This window comes from Drosophila innubila, chromosome X, assembly GCF_004354385.1.
Source record: "Drosophila innubila isolate TH190305 chromosome X, UK_Dinn_1.0, whole genome shotgun sequence".
Taxonomy (NCBI): domain Eukaryota; kingdom Metazoa; phylum Arthropoda; class Insecta; order Diptera; family Drosophilidae; genus Drosophila; species Drosophila innubila.
The window spans coordinates 17372481-17394005 of record NC_047626.1 but is presented as its reverse complement, the minus strand read 5'-3'; the positions used below and the strand labels follow the sequence as shown (position 1 = coordinate 17394005).

At 36.5% G+C, this 21525-nt stretch overlaps 1 protein-coding gene across 1 annotated transcript in view; it reads left to right on the top strand.

Annotated features, from left to right (window-relative positions):
* LOC117782969 (basement membrane-specific heparan sulfate proteoglycan core protein) overlaps nucleotides 1–21525 on the top strand; it is a 109055-nt gene that overhangs the window by 51801 nt on the left and 35729 nt on the right. The window contains exons 9-11 of the mRNA XM_034620092.1: nucleotides 16647–16757; nucleotides 20705–20919; nucleotides 21069–21162. Of these exons, the coding sequence (XP_034475983.1) occupies nucleotides 16647–16757; nucleotides 20705–20919; nucleotides 21069–21162 (420 nt within the window). The remainder of the gene's footprint in view (nucleotides 1–16646; nucleotides 16758–20704; nucleotides 20920–21068; nucleotides 21163–21525) is intronic.

Below are 21525 nucleotides of genomic sequence, written 5' to 3'. Positions count from 1 at the left end.
CGCAATGCAGATACCGCATAAAGTATCTCATAGATACGCCGCATGCCGTGCTCAAGTCAACGCAGCACAACTCAACTCAACTCAACTTAGCTTGTTGCATGCTACAAAATATACGAGTATTTGCGGCGCATTTTGATTTTGAATTTCGAGACGCGCAAAACGCAAAACGCAATCGAAATGTTGTTGTTGTTATTCACATAAACAGTCCAAACGATTCACGAACTACTCGACAGCACTCAATGCGTAAGTTGAGTGCCGACAGACCCTCCCCTCACCCTCCCACACAGCCCTTCTTAAAGTGATATATATTTATGTATATGTAAGAGAAATGACAAATGTTCTGGCTGTTGATCTGCAAAAGGTTTACGAATAACGGTTACTCGCAACGGAATTCCTGAATAAATTTGTAGTTGTATCTCTGAGATGCATTTGTATATTTTTTTTAAATGGCAAAAGCTGATAATGCCACGCCTTGGCTAACAGCCACATTTAGAGATGGATATTGAAAAAAAATATATATTTCAGGGATAACATCGGAACCGGTACCGGTAACGGAACCGTTAACCGAAACTAACCGTTTCATTTTTAGTAGCGGAACGGAAACGTAACCGAATGAAAATTCTATGTCAAGAACCGAATACAAAAACGTTTGTACCGGTACGGTTGTGGTTAAGTTGCTAAATCAAAGAGTTGTCCAACCTCCAACTGTCATAACTTGATCAAATCTGAACCGATTTTCAAGTGGAAAGTCGTTTCAATCAAGATTTGGACTCTAAATTCATTCTGTATTCAAATTTTGTTCATTTAGAAAATTTTATTATTTTCGACCAAGGCTCGATTTTGATGCTAAGGGTCCCCCCTTTGAAATTTCGAAAATTCAAAATTTTAAATCTCAAGTTTTCACTTTTAATCAACTCCTTATATCGTAATTAGTATAAAACAACACTTTAAACTTGATTCTGAGACCTTTCATTTTTTTGTAAAAAATCATGTGAAATTGAACAAAAATTTGGACTTGTAAAGTGACTAAATCCGCAGTCTGACCAACTTCAAACTGTCATAACTTGATCTAAACTGAACCGATTTTCAAGTGGAATGTCAATTTAATCATTATTTGGCATTTTAACTCATTCTGCATTTAAGTTTTATTAAATGTAAAAAAAAAAATATTTTCCCCTAGATTCTACTAGATATTGATTTCGATGCTAAGGGTCCCCCCTTTGAAATTTCGAAAATTCAAAATTTTAAATCTCAAGTTTTCACTTTTAATCAACTCCTTATATCGTAATTAGTATAAAACAACACTTTAAACTTGATTCTGAGACCTTTCATTTTTTTAAAAAATCATGTGAAATTGAACAAAATTTGGACTTGTTAAGTGACTAATCCGCAGTCTGACCAACTTCAAACTGTCATAACTTGATCAAAACTGAACCGATTTTCAAGGATGTCAATTTTAATCATTATTTAAATTTTATTAAATTTAAAAAAAAATATTTTCCCTAGATTCTACTAGATATTGATTTCGATGCTAAGGGTCCCCCCTTTGAAATTTCGAAAATTCAAAATTTTAAATCTCAAGTTTTCACTTTTAATCAACTCCTTATATCGTAATTAGTATAAAACAACACTTTAAACTTGATTCTGAGACCTTTCATTTTTTTGTAAAAAATCATGTGAAATTGAACAAAAATTTGGACTTGTAAAGTGACTAAATCCGCAGTCTGACCAACTTCAAACTGTCATAACTTGATCAAAACTGAACCGATTCTTAAGCGGAATGTCATTTTAATCATTATTTAGCATTTTGATCCATTCTGCATTTAAATTTTTATTAAATTTAAAAAAAAAAATATTTTCCTTTAGATTCTACCAGATATTGATTTCGATGCTAAGGGTCCCCCCTTTGAAATTTCGAAAATTCAAAATTTTAAATCTCAAGTTTTCACTTTTAATCAACTCCTTATATCGTAATTAGTATAAAACAACACTTTAAACTTGATTCTGAGACCTTTCATTTTTTTGTAAAAAATCATGTGAAATTGAACAAAATTTGGACTTGTAAAGTGGCTAAATCCGCAGTCTGACCAACTTCAAACTGTCATAACTTGATCAAAACTGAACCGATTTTAAGCGGAATGTCATTTTAATCATTATTTGGCATTTTAATTCATTCTGCATTTAAATTTTATTAAATTTAAAAAAAAATATTTTCCTAGATTCTACTAGATATTGATTTCGATGCTAAGGGTCCCCTTTGAAATTTCGAAAATTCAAAATTTTAAATCTCAAGTTTTCACTTTTAATCAACTCCTTATATCGTAATTAGTATAAAACAACACTTTAAACTTGATTCTGAGACCTTTCATTTTTTTGTAAAAATCATGTGAAATTGAACAAAATTTGGACTTGTAAAGTGACTAAATCCGCAGTCTGACCAACTTCAAACTGTCATAACTTGATCAAAACTGAACCGATTTTAAGCGGAATGTCATTTTAATCATTATTTGGCATTTTAATTCATTCTGCATTTAAATTTTATTAAATTTAAAAAAAAAATATTTTCCTTTAGATTCTACTAGATATTGATTTCGATGCTAAGGGTCCCCCCTTTGAAATTTCGAAAATTCAAAATTTTAAATCTCAAGTTTTCACTTTTAATCTACTTCTTATAATTAGTATAAAACAACACTTAAAACTTGATTCTGAGACCTTTAATTTTTTTGTAAAAAATCATGTCAAAATGAACAAAAATTTGGACTTGTAAAGTGGCTTAATCCGCAGTCTTACCTACTTAAAACTGTCATAACTTGATCAAAACTGAACCGATTTTCAAGCGGAATGTCATTTTAATCATTATTTGGCATTTTAATTCATTCTGCATTTAAATTTTATTAAATTTAAAAAAAAAATATTTTCCCTAGATTCTACTAGATATTGATTTCGATGCTAAGGGTCCCCTTTGAAATTTCGAAAATTCAAAATTTTAAATCTCAAGTTTTCACTTTTAATCAACTCCTTATATCGTAATTAGTATAAATCAACTCTTTAAACTTGATTCTGAGACCTTTCATTTTTTTGTAAAAAATCATGTGAAATTGAACAAAAATTTGACTTGTAAAGTGGCTAAATCCGCAGTCTGACCAACTTCAAACTGTCATAACTTGATCAAAACTGAACCGATTTTCAAGCGGAATGTCATTTTAATCATTATTTGGCATTTTAATTCATTCTGCATTTAAATTTTATTAAATTTAAAAAAAAAATATTTTCCCTAGATTCTACTAGATATTGATTTCGATGCTAAGGGTCCCCTTTGAAATTTCGAAAATTCAAAATTTTAAATCTCAAGTTTTCACTTTTAATCAACTCCTTATATCGTAATTAGTATAAAACAACACTTTAAACTTGATTCTGAGACCTTTCATTTTTTGTAAAAAATCATGTGAAATTGAACAAAATTTGGACTTGTAAAGTGGCTAAATCCGCAGTCTGACCAACTTCAAACTGTCATAACTTGATCAAAACTGAACCGATTTTAAGCGGAATGTCATTTTAATCATTATTTGGCATTTTAATTCATTCTGCATTTAAATTTTATTAAATTTAAAAAAAAAATATTTTCCTTTAGATTCTACCAGATATTGATTTCGATGCTAAGGTCCCCTTTGAAATTTCGAAAATTCAAAATTTTAAATCTCAAGTTTTCACTTTTAATCAACTCCTTATATCGTAATTAGTATAAAACAACACTTTAAACTTGATTCTGAGACCTTTCATTTTTTTGTAAAAAATCATGTGAAATTGAACAAAAATTTGGACTTGTAAAGTGACTAAATCCGCAGTCTGACCAACTTCAAACTGTCATAACTTGATCAAAACTGAACCGATTTTCAAGTGGAATGTCATTTAATCATTATTTGGCATTTTAATTCATTCTGCATTTAAATTTTATTAAATTTAAAAAAAAAATATTTTCCCTAGATTCTACTAGATATTGATTTCGATGCTAAGGGTCCCCCCTTTGAAATTTCGAAAATTCAAAATTTTAAATCTCAAGTTTTCACTTTTAATCAACTCCTTATATCGTAATTAGTATAAAACAACACTTTAAACTTGATTCTGAGACCTTTCATTTTTTTGTAAAAAATCATGTGAAATTGAACAAAAATTTGGACTTGTAAAGTGGCTAAATCCGCAGTCTGACCAACTTCAAACTGTCATAACTTGATCAAAACTGAACCGATTTTCAAGCGGAATGTCATTTAATCATTATTTGGCATTTTAATTCATTCTGCATTTAAATTTTATTAAATTTAAAAAAAAATATTTTCCCTAGATTCTACTAGATATTGATTTCGATGCTAAGGGTCCCCTTTGAAATTTCGAAAATTCAAAATTTTAAATCTCAAGTTTTCACTTTTAATCAACTCCTTATATCGTAATTAGTATAAAACAACACTTTAAACTTGATTCTGAGACCTTTCATTTTTTTGTAAAAATCATGTAAATTGAACAAAAATTTGGACTTGTAAAGTGACTAAATCCGCAGTCTGACCAACTTCAAACTGTCATAACTTGATCAAAACTGAACCGATTCTTAAGCGGAATGTCATTTTAATCATTATTTAGCATTTTGATCCATTCTGCATTTAAATTTTTATTAAATTTAAAAAAAAAAATATTTTCCTTTAGATTCTACCAGATATTGATTTCGATGCTAAGGGTCCCCCCTTTGAAATTTCGAAAATTCAAAATTTTAAATCTCAAGTTTTCACTTTTAATCAACTCCTTATATCGTAATTAGTATAAAACAACACTTTAAACTTGATTCTGAGACCTTTCATTTTTTTGTAAAAAATCATGTGAAATTGAACAAAAATTTGGACTTGTAAAGTGACTAAATCCGCAGTCTGACCAACTTCAAACTGTCATAACTTGATCAAAACTGAACCGATTTTCAAGTGGAATGTCAATTTAATCATTATTTGGCATTTTAACTCATTCTGCATTTAAATTTTATTAAATTTAAATAAAAAAATATTTTCCCCTAGATTCTACTAGATATTGATTTCGATGCTAAGGGTCCCCCCTTTGAAATTTCGAAAATTCAAAATTTTAAATCTCAAGTTTTCACTTTTAATCAACTCCTTATATCGTAATTAGTATAAAACAACACTTTAAACTTGATTCTGAGACCTTTCATTTTTTTGTAAAAATCATGTGAAATTGAACAAAATTTGGACTTGTAAAGTGGCTAAATCCGCAGTCTGACCAACTTCAAACTGTCATAACTTGATCAAAACTGAACCGATTTTCAAGTGGAATGTCAATTTAATCATTATTTGGCATTTTAATCATTCTGCATTTAAATTTTATTAAATTTAAATAAAAAAATATTTTCCCCTAGATTCTACTAGATATTGATTTCGATGCTAAGGGTCCCCCCTTTGAAATTTCGAAAATTCAAAATTTTAAATCTCAAGTTTTCACTTTTAATCAACTCCTTATATCGTAATTAGTATAAAACAACACTTTAAACTTGATTCTGAGACCTTTCATTTTTTTGTAAAAAATCATGTGAAATTGAACAAAAGTTTGGACTTGTAAAGTGACTAAATCCGCAGTCTGACCAACTTCAAACTGTCATAACTTGATCTAAACTGAACCGATTTTCAAGTGGAATGTCAATTTAATCATTATTTGGCATTTTAACTCATTCTGCATTTAAGTTTTATTAAATGTAAAAAAAAAAATATTTTCCCCTAGATTCTACTAGATATTGATTTCGATGCTAAGGGTCCCCCCTTTGAAATTTCGAAAATTCAAAATTTTAAATCTCAAGTTTTCACTTTTAATCAACTCCTTATATCGTAATTAGTATAAAACAACACTTTAAACTTGATTCTGAGACCTTTCATTTTTTTGTAAAAAATCATGTGAAATTGAACAAAAATTTGGACTTGTTAAGTGACTAATCCGCAGTCTGACCAACTTCAAACTGTCATAACTTGATCAAAACTGAACCGATTTTCAAGTGGAATGTCAATTTAATCATTATTTGGCATTTTAACTCATTCTGCATTTAAATTTTATTAAATTTAAATAAAAAAATATTTTCCCCTAGATTCTACTAGATATTGATTTCGATGCTAAGGGTCCCCCCTTTGAAATTTCGAAAATTCAAAATTTTAAATCTCAAGTTTTCACTTTTAATCAACTCCTTATATCGTAATTAGTATAAAACAACACTTTAAACTTGATTCTGGGACCTTTCATTTTTTTGTAAAAAATCATGTGAAATTGAACAAAAATTTGGACTTGTAAAGTGACTAAATCCGCAGTCTGACCAGCTTCAAACTGCCATAGCTTGATCAAAACTGAACCGATTTTCAAGCGGAATGTCATTTTGATCATAATTTGGACTCTTAACTCATTCTGCATTCAAATATTTTTAAATTCGTTCAAAAATAAAAAAAATAAATATTGACATCGGAAAAAAATCACACATATCGTTATAAATATCAGTCAGATTGCATTGCAACAAACTCAATTTCAGAATACAAAAAAAAAAACATTTTTTTCAATTTAAAAAAAAACAAAATAATTATTATTTACAGACCCTACAATTGTGTAAATGAATCAATACGATAATTTTAACATAAGTATATATGATCGGTATCGATACCCATCCCTAACCGCACCTGGAGATCATTAGGTAATTGCATAAATTACTGGGTATTTACGCGTATCCACAATCAACTCGACACAGACACAGAGACAGACACACATATGGTATAAAGAAACACACGTCGCATCGAGTTTACTGGGTTACAGCTCGTGCTTATCTTATGAGCCCGATGATGTTGCCAACGCCAACGCCTCCAACTAGACTCCATCCGCGTCCCCTTCCCGTCACCATTCCGTTCCCATCCCCTCCCCCATCCCTTGTCATCCCCTCGCAATTGCTAAATTACGCTAAGAATTTTAATCGAGCGTCAACGATAAATGACAACGACAGCGACGTCGACGGCGACGTCACAGCTGCGCAGAGATCGCTTAAGATGCTTAAGATGCACCGATAGGAGGCGGGCAAAGGAGGCAGAGGAGCATGGGCAGGGGCAGGGGCAGATGGGGGTAACTGTCAGATGACATATGCATGTATATATGTCCACAATTTGTAATTGCAATTTCAATTCAGCTTCGGCTTCAGCTTCAGCTTCGGCTTTCGCTTTGCCGCTACTTGACATCATCGCCTGGCAGCTGCTGCAGATGCAGATACAAATACAGATACAGCTACAGATACAGCTACAGATACAGATACAGATACATTTTCAGATGCCGATGCAAATGGTAATGCTAATGCCAATGCTTGATGCAAATGCTTGATGCATTTGGCAGCAGCATTAGCATCATAAGTTACGCGTGCCAATGCAAATGCCAAACCCATTCCCATTCCACATCCCATTTCCATTCCCATTCCTCTTTCCATGCCACATCCCAATCCCATCTGTCAGTTAAAGCAGAGCCACAAAAGTGCCGCCATCGTCTATCAAACACGACAATGTTGAATGTTGCGGGTGGTTTAGCGGTTTGCTGTGGTGCTGTGGTGCTGATGCATAGTATTAGGGGTATTCAGTCGAAGGGGCTGTCTATAAAATCTGAATGAATTTCATACAAAAATGTTGTGGGCATTAATATGCAGTCAGGAATCGCGGATTGGACAGATGAATGAGATGACCAGTGCTCGATACACATGAGTTGGGTTCGAAATATAAATACCCTGCAATAAAACAAAATACTTAAAATGGTATAAGCTAATAGTGTAAGCTAGTTGAATATCATGATTTTTTAACGGACTTTTTTGAATTAACATGTACTGTTGTACTATTAATTTTCCACTTTTATATAAATAACTAATAGCTATTTTTAGCATTTATTTGCAAATCGTGAATACGGTAATCAAACTTTAATTGTTACTTAAAAGTTGCGATAGAATAGCTATTTTTGAAATTAAAATAAAAGTTAGGAAAAAAGTGCTTAAATAATTTAAATAAAAATTTATTTTTATTACACAAATTAAAATTTGAAATTTTCTGCTGATTTCAAGAGCTACAACTAAAATAGAAATTAATATTTTCTTAATTCATATTTTATTTTCACGTTAATTGCCAATAAAAAAAAAAATAAAGGGTATATTTTAGTCGAGCATTGTCAAACTATTCTAGTTTGTTTTATTTTCTGCAACTGAAGCAATTCGAATTGTCATTGCATTCGCATTTGGTCTAATTACGAATACAAATGAATGTTTAATCACAACCTAAGTTGATTCATTCTGCATTTGAGTCTTTATTCATGAATCAAACGAATCAGGTGGCCTGATAATAAATACGGCTTTAATATGGAAGTAAATAAATGTGATATTGTGATAAATGAGACGAATCGAATGAGTATTCATAAGATAATGTGGATTGAGACAGATGTCAATCAAATCTGATTGATCTGTATAATAATTTGATCATGGATGACAATAAGCCAAAGCTGTTAGAATGAATTTCTAATAAAGAAGAATAAATACGGCGAATACAGTCATAAAGAGCTGATTAAATGACGCATGGAAATGATAAAAAATCAATTAGAATTATATGAATATTTGTTTGTTAGTTTATTTATTAATCATCGAATGTTTGAATGCAACTCATACTCATAGTCATGACGACATTCAAAGTGTTTGTTTGTTGAGATCACGAAGCTCAGCTGATTGCAGTTACTACAGAATTGAGCTAAGTAGGGGTATTCATGAATATTGCATCATAGCTGAGTGTTTTAGATATGAATCACTTGTTGTGTCCGCTGCTGCATATTCAAAGAGCGTAAAGGGTGTGTGGCTGGGGGTGGATGTTCTGGATGTTTGTATATGAATGTGAATCGGCAGTTGGCAATAGAAATTTGCGGTCAGGCCAACAAATATTTGGCCACAAATTGTTATTATGATTGTTGTTGTTCTTGTTGCTGTTGTTGTTGTTGCTGTTGTCGATGATGTGTGTTGCTGTTGTTACAGTTGTTGCTGTTGTTGCTGTTGCCGTTGCGTGCAGCTCGCGTCATTCGCGATGATTAATGACAATTTTTCGGACGAGCATGTCCGTGTTTGTCTGATTCTATCTGGCTCTCCCTCTCTCCCTCTCTCTCTCTCGCTCTGGCTCTGTCTGTGTGTATTGCTATCTCTGTCTGTGTCTGTGCGCGTTTTTGACGTCTCTGCGACCGATAACATTTAATTGCTCAGCGATATATCACAAGATAGCGCAACAGTGCAACAACAACAACAACAATAACAACAACAACAAGCGGGAAACATGAAGCAAAGGGGTGGCAATGTACGGGGGTGGAGGGGACAACAGGAAGTGGGTGGATGAGCCGACTGAGCTTAAGACTTGAAATTAAATAATATACAATGAGAACAACAACATATATTTGCATTAATTCGTTGCATTCACAGTCGAAAGTCAACTCATAAACCAAAAAGGCAGAAATCAGAAATCACGCATACGCCGTGTTGTGCATTCAGACAGACAGGCAGACAGACAGACAGAGAGTCAGACAGACAGAACTGTCCATGTGTTAGTGTGTTTATATTTAGCCAATTTCAAGCCACGCGGCATTAATTGTTGTTGTTGCTGTTGTGGTTGCTGCTGTGGTTGTTGCTGTGGCTTGGGGCTAGAGTTGCCGCTTGTTGCCGACAGTTGTTGGTCTATACGAGTATTGGCAACCGCAAAAGTATTTAAGAAAGTTGGCAAAAACTTGCGCTGGCTTGCGTTACACTCTTTTTTTTTTTTTGTTTTTTGTTTTTTTTTTTTTTTAGTTAGGCCTTGCCTCGTGCCTGGCACAAGCTGACACTTTTACTTGGTGAAAGGTGAAGCGGAGAGGAAGTCGACGACAACCACAACAGCAACAGCAACAACAACAACAACAGCAACAGCAACAACAACAGCAGCAGCAGCAACTTCTTCAATTTTTTCATTGCTTTTTATTTCAATCGAGCAGTGAAATTACAATTGTTTTGTAGTTGCATCTGAACATGTAGGGAGCGGGGGGCTAACCCAAAGGGTTGGGGTGTGCAAAGAGGTAGGGCTGGGTCGCAGGGGTTGGTGGTTGCTACAGTGGACTACAAGCCGCAAACCTGGCCACAATGATAAATTTATTTAATTTGCCATAAATTGCTCAAGTAACTAAGACGACGCACGCAATGTCGTCGCAGCAACACCAATATGCCCCTCCCTACCCCTACCCCTATCCCTACCCCGGGTCACACTCCTCCCCTCAAATGCGCAGGCAAAAGTTTTTTGTTGTATGCAAAACAAGGCACAAAAATTAACGTTTGTCACATTGCGCAGGGAATGCGACAAATCAGTGGCAAAAGTTGGCTTACTTAAGGGGAACGTGCAACAGGAGTAGGAGGCAACAGCACAACAGTTGTGGCAGACAGACAGACAGACAGACAGACACACACACACATGCGAGTGCTCAGCAATTTCATCGATTTTGCTTAGAGCCAAAAAAAAATATGCTTACGAGTATTTGGCAGAGAGTTTGGCCAACAAGTTGCAAGTTGCGAGTTGCCACTTGCCACTGATCGTCTCTAAAGTCTGGGCTTACAAGTATTTATGCAATGTTTACATTGTGTGTTAATGCCTATGTCCTGTGTGTGTCCTGCCACAATTCACCCTTGCCTGCTGCCTTACGCCTCACGTCTCCCGCTAAGCAAACAGTGCCACATGCAAAGGCGCACTTAAAACTGCAGACGCCACATAATTGTCGATGCCCCTGCAGCTTGCAACACTGACAACTGTCGCACGGAATTTGACACGGTTTTGTGTTCTCTCTTTCGTGTGTGTGTGTGTGTGTGTGTGTGTGTGTGGCAAGCACGAGTAGCTTGCTGCAAGTTGCAAGCAGCAGGATTAGTTGCAACCAGGCCACCGTTTGGCCGAAAACAAAAACCGCCGGCTAATGACTCATTAAATAATGCGCTTGCGGCGGATTGGGGCATGGTCTTCTTCTTCTTCTTCGTCTTCTTCATCTTTTCGCTCCCCATTAACCCATTACATTCCCCCCCTATTCATTCACAATGAGTGTGTGCGCATATTCATGAGCAGCTTCGTGTTAAGCGACCATTTTGACGTTGTCTCTGATTGTTTACCCAGCAAGAGAGAGAGAGACAGAGAGAGACTGCACTTGAATGACAATGAGTGTATATGACTATGACTATGATTATGAATATGAATATGACAATCAATCAAGCCAGCGTCAGTCGAACTTAACTCGAGTTCGTTTGCTTAAGTCACATGACGACGACGACGACGACGACGAAGACGACGACACGACAGATACTTGACATGCATTTGTGGCAAGTGGCAAGCTTGTTGGTTGGAGGGGCAACAGCATAATATTAACTGATTCACCTAATGTAATGGCTTAAATTTGTGTTTTATTCACTGTTCTCATATCGCAAGCCAAACTATTCATTTTTCGAATCATAAATATCACCTCAATGGCTGTTGAATCATTCGTGAATGAGTCTGAATGGCAGCTGTCACAATTAGAAAATAAACAAAGCAAATGTGAATCAAATGAATAATGCTCACGTTTTTTCAAGTGCATTTAAAAATCAAATATTTTAGCAGCATAATTCAAGACTAAGAGATTATAATTAGCTCTCACTCTCTTCCTCTCTGTCATGCATTTCATTTAACTCTAACTGTTTTTCTTTCTCTCCCAATAATAGTTGTTAATTCTACTGTATTTTGCATTCTTTGATAACATTCATTAACTTTCCACTTGGCATAGAGAAAGACTTTTTTCGCTTAATCTCTCTTTTTTTTTAACTGTTTCACATTTATTCTAACATTCTTCTCTTTCCTCTGTCACTGCCTTTTATCCTTATGTGTAAATTGTCCAATTTTTGATCGCATTCATTAAATTCTCACTCCGCTTTCTCTTTTACTCTCACTTATTTTTTGTTTCACACTTATTTTAATATCTTATACTTTATGAATATCTTTTCAAAATATACAACAAAAACTGAAGACTAATCTATTTTTTTTTTACTTGATAACAATTAAGTTAGATTTTCTCACAAGAGATTCTTATCTTCAAATGCAAATATTCATTTCAATTAATATATATCATGACCTGTAGTGGTATTATAGTTTTTGGAATGGGAACTGTTGCTGTAGCTAATGCCGCCGTCTGTTTAATTTCCGATAAGATATCCACGAAATTTTCCAAGCTCTGAAAAAGCAAAGGGAACTTATTGTAATTACATTCACATGTGTCGCATTGACTTGGCATCAAGATCCTTTCAATTTGAGTTACTACTCGAGGTCTCTTCCGTTGGCGTACAAATGTTGCGTATACGCGACGTGTAACGCACGGAAATCGATTCGACATGACGGCAAATGTTTATCGCTTATAGTTTCTGACTTAATTAATGCTCGATGAGGAAGTGAAGGGAGGACTTGCTAGGGGAGGGGTGGGGAAGGGAGGGGAGCGGTCGTGTCGACTTTACTAATAACCGTTTTGCATGGCTCAACTAAACTTGTCAGTCAGTCGCTTTAAGTCCACGAGATGCGCACTTTAAAACGTTTACAGCACAATTTTTTTTGTCGTCCTTTTTTCTCCTCGTTGTTGTTGTCCTGAGGGCGTGGCTTCTGTTGTGCACTTTGCGCCGAATAAGCGAGTTAATGAGTCGATCAGCACAGCGAGTGGTTGAGTGAATGAGTGGATGAGTGGGTCGATGGGTGAGTGGGTGAGTGGGTGGGTGGGTGAGAGTGAGAGCTGCGCTAACGAGCAATAATCAAATCAAAATACTTGCGATTATTACAAAATGACAACAACAAAACAAAGTTAAGCTGCTAAAAAACGCTTTTAAACGTCTGTCTGTCTAGGCGACAACAACAACAACGTACATCAATTTTGTGGTAGCTGCTTTGCATATTCTTTTATATACCCTGTAAGCATATGCAGAAGAAGCTAGAGTATAATAGAGCTGCCAGATTTTTTTTTAATGTTTGGATAAAAGATAAAAGATACATAAGCTGAGAGTGTTTCTTAGATCTGAAAGTGTTGTTGATAACGTCAATTTTTGGATACATCTGTTCTATTTGAAACTACCTCAGCCGAAAAAATTTCCAATCCCCTATCTATAGATCAATCCTTTTAAAAAATTCTAAAATTGCTCAATTATAATAACACCTAAAATTATGTTATCCTTGACTAAGTCATATATAAATAGTTTTTCAAATACGTTTAATTTATTAAAAGTCAACACATATAAAAAAAAAATAATTTTTTGTCATTAATTATGTTCTATTTTAGTTTTCATCCTTCCTTTTGTTTGTGTTAGCTTATTACACTCAATGAATAAAATCCAAGCAGAGGGTATCTTACTATCGACTATTGATTATTGACTCATATTTTGTTTCCTTGGTTTTTCTTATTTAATTTTTTGTTATAGCAATTTTGATAAAGTGAAAATATTGCTTGAATCCAACCCCCATCCTCAGCCTGTCAGTGGTAGCTAACCCTGTGGCCCATCAAAGTCCCAATCCACCCCAATGCATCCACCCACTTTGCAGCACTCAACTTTGTTTGTTTGCGGTGTGGCTTGTGCGCTTTTACGTTTTCCATGCGCCGCGTATCAATTATCGTCTCGTATTTAGTACCAGGCCCAAGTTACTCTCAGTGTATGTGTGTTTGTGTGTTTGTGTGCGAGAGTATGAGTGTTGCATACTTGCAGGCGCGTCGCTTTAAGTTCAAGTGCAAAATGGCTGCAGCGAGGAGATGCAAAGCGGTGGTCAACCATTCAGATTCACATTCACAATCACATTCACAAATACATTCACGTATTCATTTGTGTGCGGTGCCTTTGGCTCTGCTGTGAGCCTGTTGACAAGCTCTCATTTCAAGCGAGAGAGAGCGAGATAAAGATAGTGAGAATAGTATGAGGGAATGAGGATCAGAGACGGAAATTCCACATGGCCATTTGACACTTCAAGGTGCGATTACTTTGTGCGTGTGTGTGTGTGTGTGTGTTTGTACCAACTGCTTGCCCCAAGGAGACTGGAGGCAACAGGCAAGCAGCAGCAACAACCAAAATGTTGCAACTGTGATTTGAAAACGACAATGCCTGCGTTATTTTGCCCTATGTTGTTGGCCAATCTGTGTGTTACTCTTTGGCCCTTTCTCAACCCAGATCAAACTAAAAACTAAAAGAAATTTTGTTTTCGGCTTTTGCGGATTATAAATGCTGCACGTAATTTGTTTATTCTCTGTCCAAAAGCATCAAACGAGCCGGCAAATAGCTTAGCGTCCTTCTGTGCCCAGACTCAAATACCTATACATAATTGGAAGCCTTGCTCTCCGCAATACCCTGTAGTCGTGTTGTGCTTTAGAGAGTTTTAATTGCTTTCCAGAGTGGAATTTTGGGGTTCTTAAATGATGAAGATTTTATTGATCAAAGTATGTTAATTATAGGTTTATTTAATGCAGTAAATAAATTCAATTAAAATGTATTTAAAGTATTTTAAATTAATTTTGGAACATGTTATTGTGTCCATTAAACTTAAAAAAAAATAACCCAAATTGTTTACAAATTCAATTTGACGGCAGGGTATATCTCAGTCGACTACTCAAGATATTCGAACTTTTCATCTTGCATTTCTTTTGTGTTTTGTTGCTAGCTGATGAGATTGGCAGCCAAATCCGGCAGCTGCCATATGTTGGCCATTATTGAATCTTTAATGTCAATAAGCAAAACCTTTGTTTCATTTCACCCTTCTTCAGCCTTTCGTCTGTTGTCTTCTTCGCTTTTGCCATTTGCCTTCGTGTTCCTTTCGCTGTCACTGTTTGTTTTATTTTGTCTGCAAATTTAGTTGCATACTTTGAGGCGCCGCAATGCGCCGCCAAAATCGCCGGTGAGCAAATCGCAAACGAAATTGTCAAACCGGGTTGGGGCGGATTGGGGGCGTGCCAATTGAGCCACAGACAAACTTCTTTCGCCTGTCATTCAAAATAAAAAAAAAAACCCCCCGAAAATAATAATAAGAAAACGCTTTGGCAGCTTCGTGTTGAAAATTGCGAGCGAAGCGAAGAAAATAAACTTTGACGATTTGTGAGCGACCAAAAAGTAGTTAAAGTTGGCACTGCAGTTAACCACGACTATGACGACAATTGTTCATTTTTGGCGGCCAATGGCCCCGATGAACACAAAACGGAATTCACAGCAAACACATCAAATTTATTGCAAAACAACGTTAAAACTCAGTCATTGTCGTTCTTGTTCTTTAAATCTCTATTAATCCAAAGGCAACGCTATAGCAATTTTTAGAATTTTTCTGACATTATTCTTTTTTTTTTTTAAGTATAAGCAATTATTAAATGAGTTTAAATAAAATACCAGACATTTGAAAGTAAATTTATGCCATACAATTAGTATAAATTTGAGAAAAATCATTGTTGCTGCTTTGACAACCAATTGTTGTGTTCTTTAAGAGTAAAAAAAAATGAAATAACTCACACTTTTGATAGTAATTGATTTACAGCTATTTGAAATACAGATGTTTATTTTAAAAAATAATACTTATGTTAAATTTAGTTGAATTTAAATGTCGAAAAATTTTTAAATTTGAAACTCAGTAAAAATAGTAAAAGATTTATAATTTTGGAATATGGCGATTGACTTGGAAATCTATGAAAATAAAATGCCTGTTAATTGTTGACATTTACAACAGCTTTTTGAACTTAAAGCTCCTCTGATTACACTTGAGCTAAGTGCCACGCCCCTTTGCTTTATTCCGCCCGTCCAGCAGTCCTCGGCTTGCTTATGCTGTCTTCTGTCTTTGCTTTTAATTAGCCGTTCTCGGCTCACAGTTCTCAGCTCTCAGTTCTCAGTACTCTGTTCCCTGCTCTCGCTCCCTTTCTATCTTTCACATACTCTGCTTTGTTCTGTTTCTGTTTCTATATATATGTGTGTGTGTGTGTGTGTGTTAGACATTGCTTGTTGCTTGTAATCAAATCCGCGTTGCTTGTCACTTTGTGTTGCATACTTTCGGGCGCGTCGAGGCCAAGGGCCAAAGAAAAGTGTGAAAAATATTTGTGAAAATGCTTAACTTAAGACTGGCTGTATGAAATTTTAGGCGTCCTGTCCAACAACAGCATCAACAACAACAACTGTGACAGGAGTGAAAAAAAAGGGTTTCAAAAAGGCAAAAACATGCACAGGAAACTGTGGCTAACGATGCCAAAGAGCTGAAGCTGAAACAGGAAAGCAAAGGGGACAGGTGGTGGGGACGGGAACGGGGGCGGAGGCGGAGTTGAGGGCGTTTTTCAGTTAAAATTCGAATTCGAGTAGGTTGTTGTCAGGCTTATCAACTTATCAACACACAAACAGACACCAAGCAAACTTTTGCTTTCAAGTTGATGGCAACAACACGAGAACGAGAAAAAGGGGAAGTGCTTGTTAAACTGCATCCGGTTGAGGGCTAATTGCAGCATTGCTTATCCTATCCAAAAATACACAACAAAAAATCTAGATAAATCCAAAAAAGACACAAATAATTGAATGTGTTTTGTTATTGTTATTTTGATTGCAGAATGCTCTTCAACCGAATACAGATGCCGCAGTGGACTGTGCATCGATGCCAGCAAACGTTGCAACGGTGAATCCGATTGTCCCGATAATGACGATGAGGGCGAAGACTGCAGTAAGTTTTCCACAACTCACATAACCATCTTCTGCCTATAAAATATGAGAAACAGTGCTAAAACCTCTATACACTTACACTTACACTTACACACCCACACACACACACACACTTACCTAAAAATACGTATTATTATTATCTTATTGGTAGACAATCCCAAATTATTGGGCGTCTATGCGTAAACTAAGTTTGACTAAGTTTCAATTAGTTTGTAAGTGTGACTATATAGTTATATCGATAAACGACACCGATACTCGATAATCGATAACCAATACCATTACCGACCTCGGCTATGCCTATACTTCAGCGTAGTTTAAGTTTGCTTTGCTTTCGGTGTCTGTAAAAGCAATTAATATTAATGATAATGATTAACCAAAAGTATTAACCACTAACCCATTATTTTTACTCTCTCCCCCTTTTTGCGCTCTCCCTGCGTGTCACTCCGCCAAATAATAAATGGGGCAACTAACACTAAAAAAAACAAACAAAAAACCATAACCGTAACCGTAACCGCTATACTGTCACCGTTACTAATACCATCAGCTGCCGCCTGCAGCAGCATGGAGTATCAATGTCGCGATGGCACCCGCTGCATCAGCGTCAGCCAACAATGCGATGGCCACGCCGATTGCAACGATGCCGACGACGAGGAGCACTGCGACGGAAGTGAGTAACATTATCAATCAATCACTCAATCAATCAATCACTCCATCAATCAATCAATCAATCAATCATTCGATCAGATTGCATTGAAACTTTGCATATGCTGGACTAAAAAAAACACAAATGTTTCATGTTCAATCATACGAGCGACTTTAATCAATCAAAATAAATGCATTGCCAGTTTACTGAAAGTGTAGAGATCAGTAGCACTATATAGAATCCATCAATTTCAATAGATCAGCAACCAATCAATTTAAACACTTACATGATCAATCGATCAATCAAAAGATCAATTTCATAAAAAGTTCGATCACACTTCATTCAGAATTTAATTAAAACAGTATTCACATTCTTTCGCCCAATCAATAAATATAAACAGTAAAGAAGTAAATTTGAAATATGATCAATCAATCAATCAAGAAAAAAATTATAAATATTTAGTTTTTGTATTAGTCCAGTTGACAATCAGTCAATCAATCATTGCTCATGCTCTCATTATCTAACTCTCTCTCTCTCTCTCTCTCCCTTTTTTTAAATTCTTGCTGCATTTTATGGTACAGTTGTGCCAAAACTTCGCTACACGTGCCCCAAGGGCAAATTCACCTGTCGCGATCTCAGCTGCATTTCGATTGTTCATCGTTGCGATGGACGAGCCGATTGTCCGCACGATCGTTCCGACGAGGAGGGTTGCCGTACGTTACGTTCTCCCTCCTTCCCTCTCTCTCTCACTCACCCACTCTCTGTCACTATTGTTCTCTCTGTTTATCTCTTGTGTAATATTGCATCGCACATGCAGCCTGTCTGTACGACAAATGGCAGTGCGATGACGGCACTTGCATTGCCAAGGAGCTTCTCTGCAATGGCAACATCGATTGTCCCGAGGATATATCCGATGAGCGTTATTGCGATGGTGAGTGTGCGATATGTACATACTGTACATATGTATTTACATATGTGTCAGAGTGCAAGAGTTATTTACTCAGTGTCTGTGAGTGTGCCTGTGTACACTGGCAGGTAAGTAATGCGGTGCACAACACTGTTTCGCACTTTCCGTTGGTTTCACATTTATCGATTCAATTCGATTCGAGCCGTGTAGCTGTCAGACTTTGGTCTGACTCCCCTCAACTCCTCAAGCGTTCACTCAGTACATACATACATAACTAACCCAACTCCCACCACTATCATCCCTGACAATCGATAACAAACACATACTCGTACTTGAACACATATTTAACGACATGAATACAATCAAACATCAGGTGGCTACGATGCCGATCAGTGTTGGTTCCATGAGTTCCGTTGTGGGAACGGTGAGTGCATACCGATGCGTCAGGTGTGCGATAATATCTACGATTGTACCGATTACACAGACGAGCAAAGCTGCGGTAAGTGCTTGCCGTAACCTTATCGATAACTGTCTCTCTGTACTTGTATATTACCCATTCGCATTAAGTTTGTGTATTGCTTCCTGCTGCTGGTATCTGTTCTGGTAATTAAATCTCTGGTGACTGATTAAATTTACAGTGACTTTGTCTTTCCCCTCTCCCTCCTTTTCACATTCTCCCTGTCTCCTGTCTTCTTTTCTGTCATACTTTGTTTGTTGCTTCCCATTTCGATGAATTATCGATTGCTTACGCGTCTTTGTGGTAGCTCTTATGAGTGTCATCTTGAAACGATTTTTATTTTTTTTTAACAAATTCCAATTTTATTTCTCTTCTTTCCAATACGTCCTGAAAACCCCCGAAAAAAAAAAAAAAATATGTGAACAAAATTGAACGTTTGTGGTTGTGGTTATCGAATGTGTCCAACAAACTAATCGATTAATTGCACGCAACTCCTACAACTACAACAACCGGAACAACAACGTCACATGAATTGGCCCAACTACAAAATTTGCATGCAACACTCAAAAAAAAAAAACTATATGCATCCACAAATTTCCTATTCCTTTCCCACAAATCCCGTAATCGATAAACGACAAACGGTAAATGTCATCGGGTTGCATGTGGTGGTCCCAATCCCGCTACCCATCTTAACAATCAACCAACAAACACCGCATGCGGCTAACAGATCTGGACGATATCAACGATCTCGATACCGTCGATGAAGACGGCATTATACGAAACTATGCGGATCATTCTCAACGCCGTCGTCCACCACCGAAAATAGGGCACGGTAACGATAACGATAACGCTAAGAACAACAATATCGATATCGATGGAATGCACGAACAGGATGCCCTAGAGTACCATCCCTATCTGCCAAACGATCATTATGAAAAGTCGAGTCCACAGAATCCGTGCACCTCCAATCAATTCAAGTGCAAGTGGAGCAACGTCTGCATTCCCCTCCACCTGCGTTGCGATGGCTTCCATCACTGCAACGACATGTCCGACGAGGACGATTGCGATCGCTATCAGCCGCCAGTGCCGAGCCGACGACCCCAGACTCGTCCCCCGGCAACCGTAACGGTGCCCGTGACTCGTGCTCCCCGGCCAACGACGTATCCGTGGGCCACCGTGGCGCCCGGATCGCTGGAGCGTCGCACAACGGAGGCGCCACCACCAAAGGCAGCAACAACACCAGCCACAACACCAGCCGCAACAACAACAACAACACCGCGACTTACAACTAACCCAATTCCAATAACAACAACAGGAGGTGCAGCGAGTAGGTTACTTTGTGTATTTTGTCAACTTTGTGTTACCTTGCAACATGCGGTGCATTGCGATGCGTCAAAATATGTTGCATACTTTCGGGTGCTGGGTGTATATCTATTTCTATTGGTACTTCTACTTCTACAACTACAAATATTTATTATAGAGCAGGGCAAGACCAAAGTGCATGCCATGTTTGTGACTTTAGCATTGAACATAGAAACTTACTTAAGTCACACACACAACACACACACACACACACACATACACTTGTCTAGTTATAAAGTTAAACGTTTAATTTAGCATTTAATGTTACGTTATTATATAATTTTTAAAAAATTCATTGTTGCCGCACACACTTACTGATACACACACACACACACTCACACACACACACACACATCCTTATTCCCTCCCTCTCTCTTTCGCTCTCTCTCTCTCTGTCATACGCTCACTATCTCTCTCTTTTTTCTTTTTATGTTTTACTTTGTGTATGTCATTCACGTGCTCGCATCGAATTATTATAAATATGCCTTGTTGTCTGACAAACATCACCGCCCCCAACATTCACACAAAAAACAAACAAAATCCAAATGAAAATGAAAAACACCATACAACACCATTTAGCCAGCACATCATCGTCATCATCATCATCATCATCATTGCCATCATTGCCATTCTTGCCATCCTTGCCACCTTTGGCCAGCAATTGCCTCGAAAACATTGAATTCGCGTGCCACAATCGCGATTGCATTCCGATTGAGAGCGTCTGTGATGGCATTGCCGACTGTGGCCAGCAGGAGGATGAGGATTATTTGTTGTGCAACTGCAGCGGCGACAAGGTGAGTTCACATGCCCTCACACACACATATAACACTCATCAAACATACACATACACAACCTACGCAACCTACACAACCTACAACCTACGCAACCTACAACCTACACAACCTACAACAACATGTGCCTTTTTACATTGTGCCACACACAGTACAAATGTCTACGCGGCGGCGGTTGCATACCCAAAACTCAAGTCTGCGATGGCAAATCTCAGTGCCGTGATGGCAGCGATGAGAGCACATGCCGTAAGTATTCCTTAAATCAATCAATCTATCAAACAATCAATCAATCAATGATTTCACCCCTTACCAATTCATGCGTTACTCATGCATGTGTTTTCATTATCAGACTCACACTTAAAGCACCGATCTTCACTCAATAACACCATGTATACGTAGTACTCCTCGTAATAGCTCAGATAATCAAGTATTTTGTTTCAGTATTAAATATATTTTTCAACTTAGTTCCTTTACTAAAAACTTTACTAATTATGTTTATAATATCGAAAAATATTACTTTATATACTACATTATTGTATACAATCTGATACTTTATGTTGTCTTAGTATTTTAGGAATATTATTTAAAGAAATACTTAAGCCTTTACCT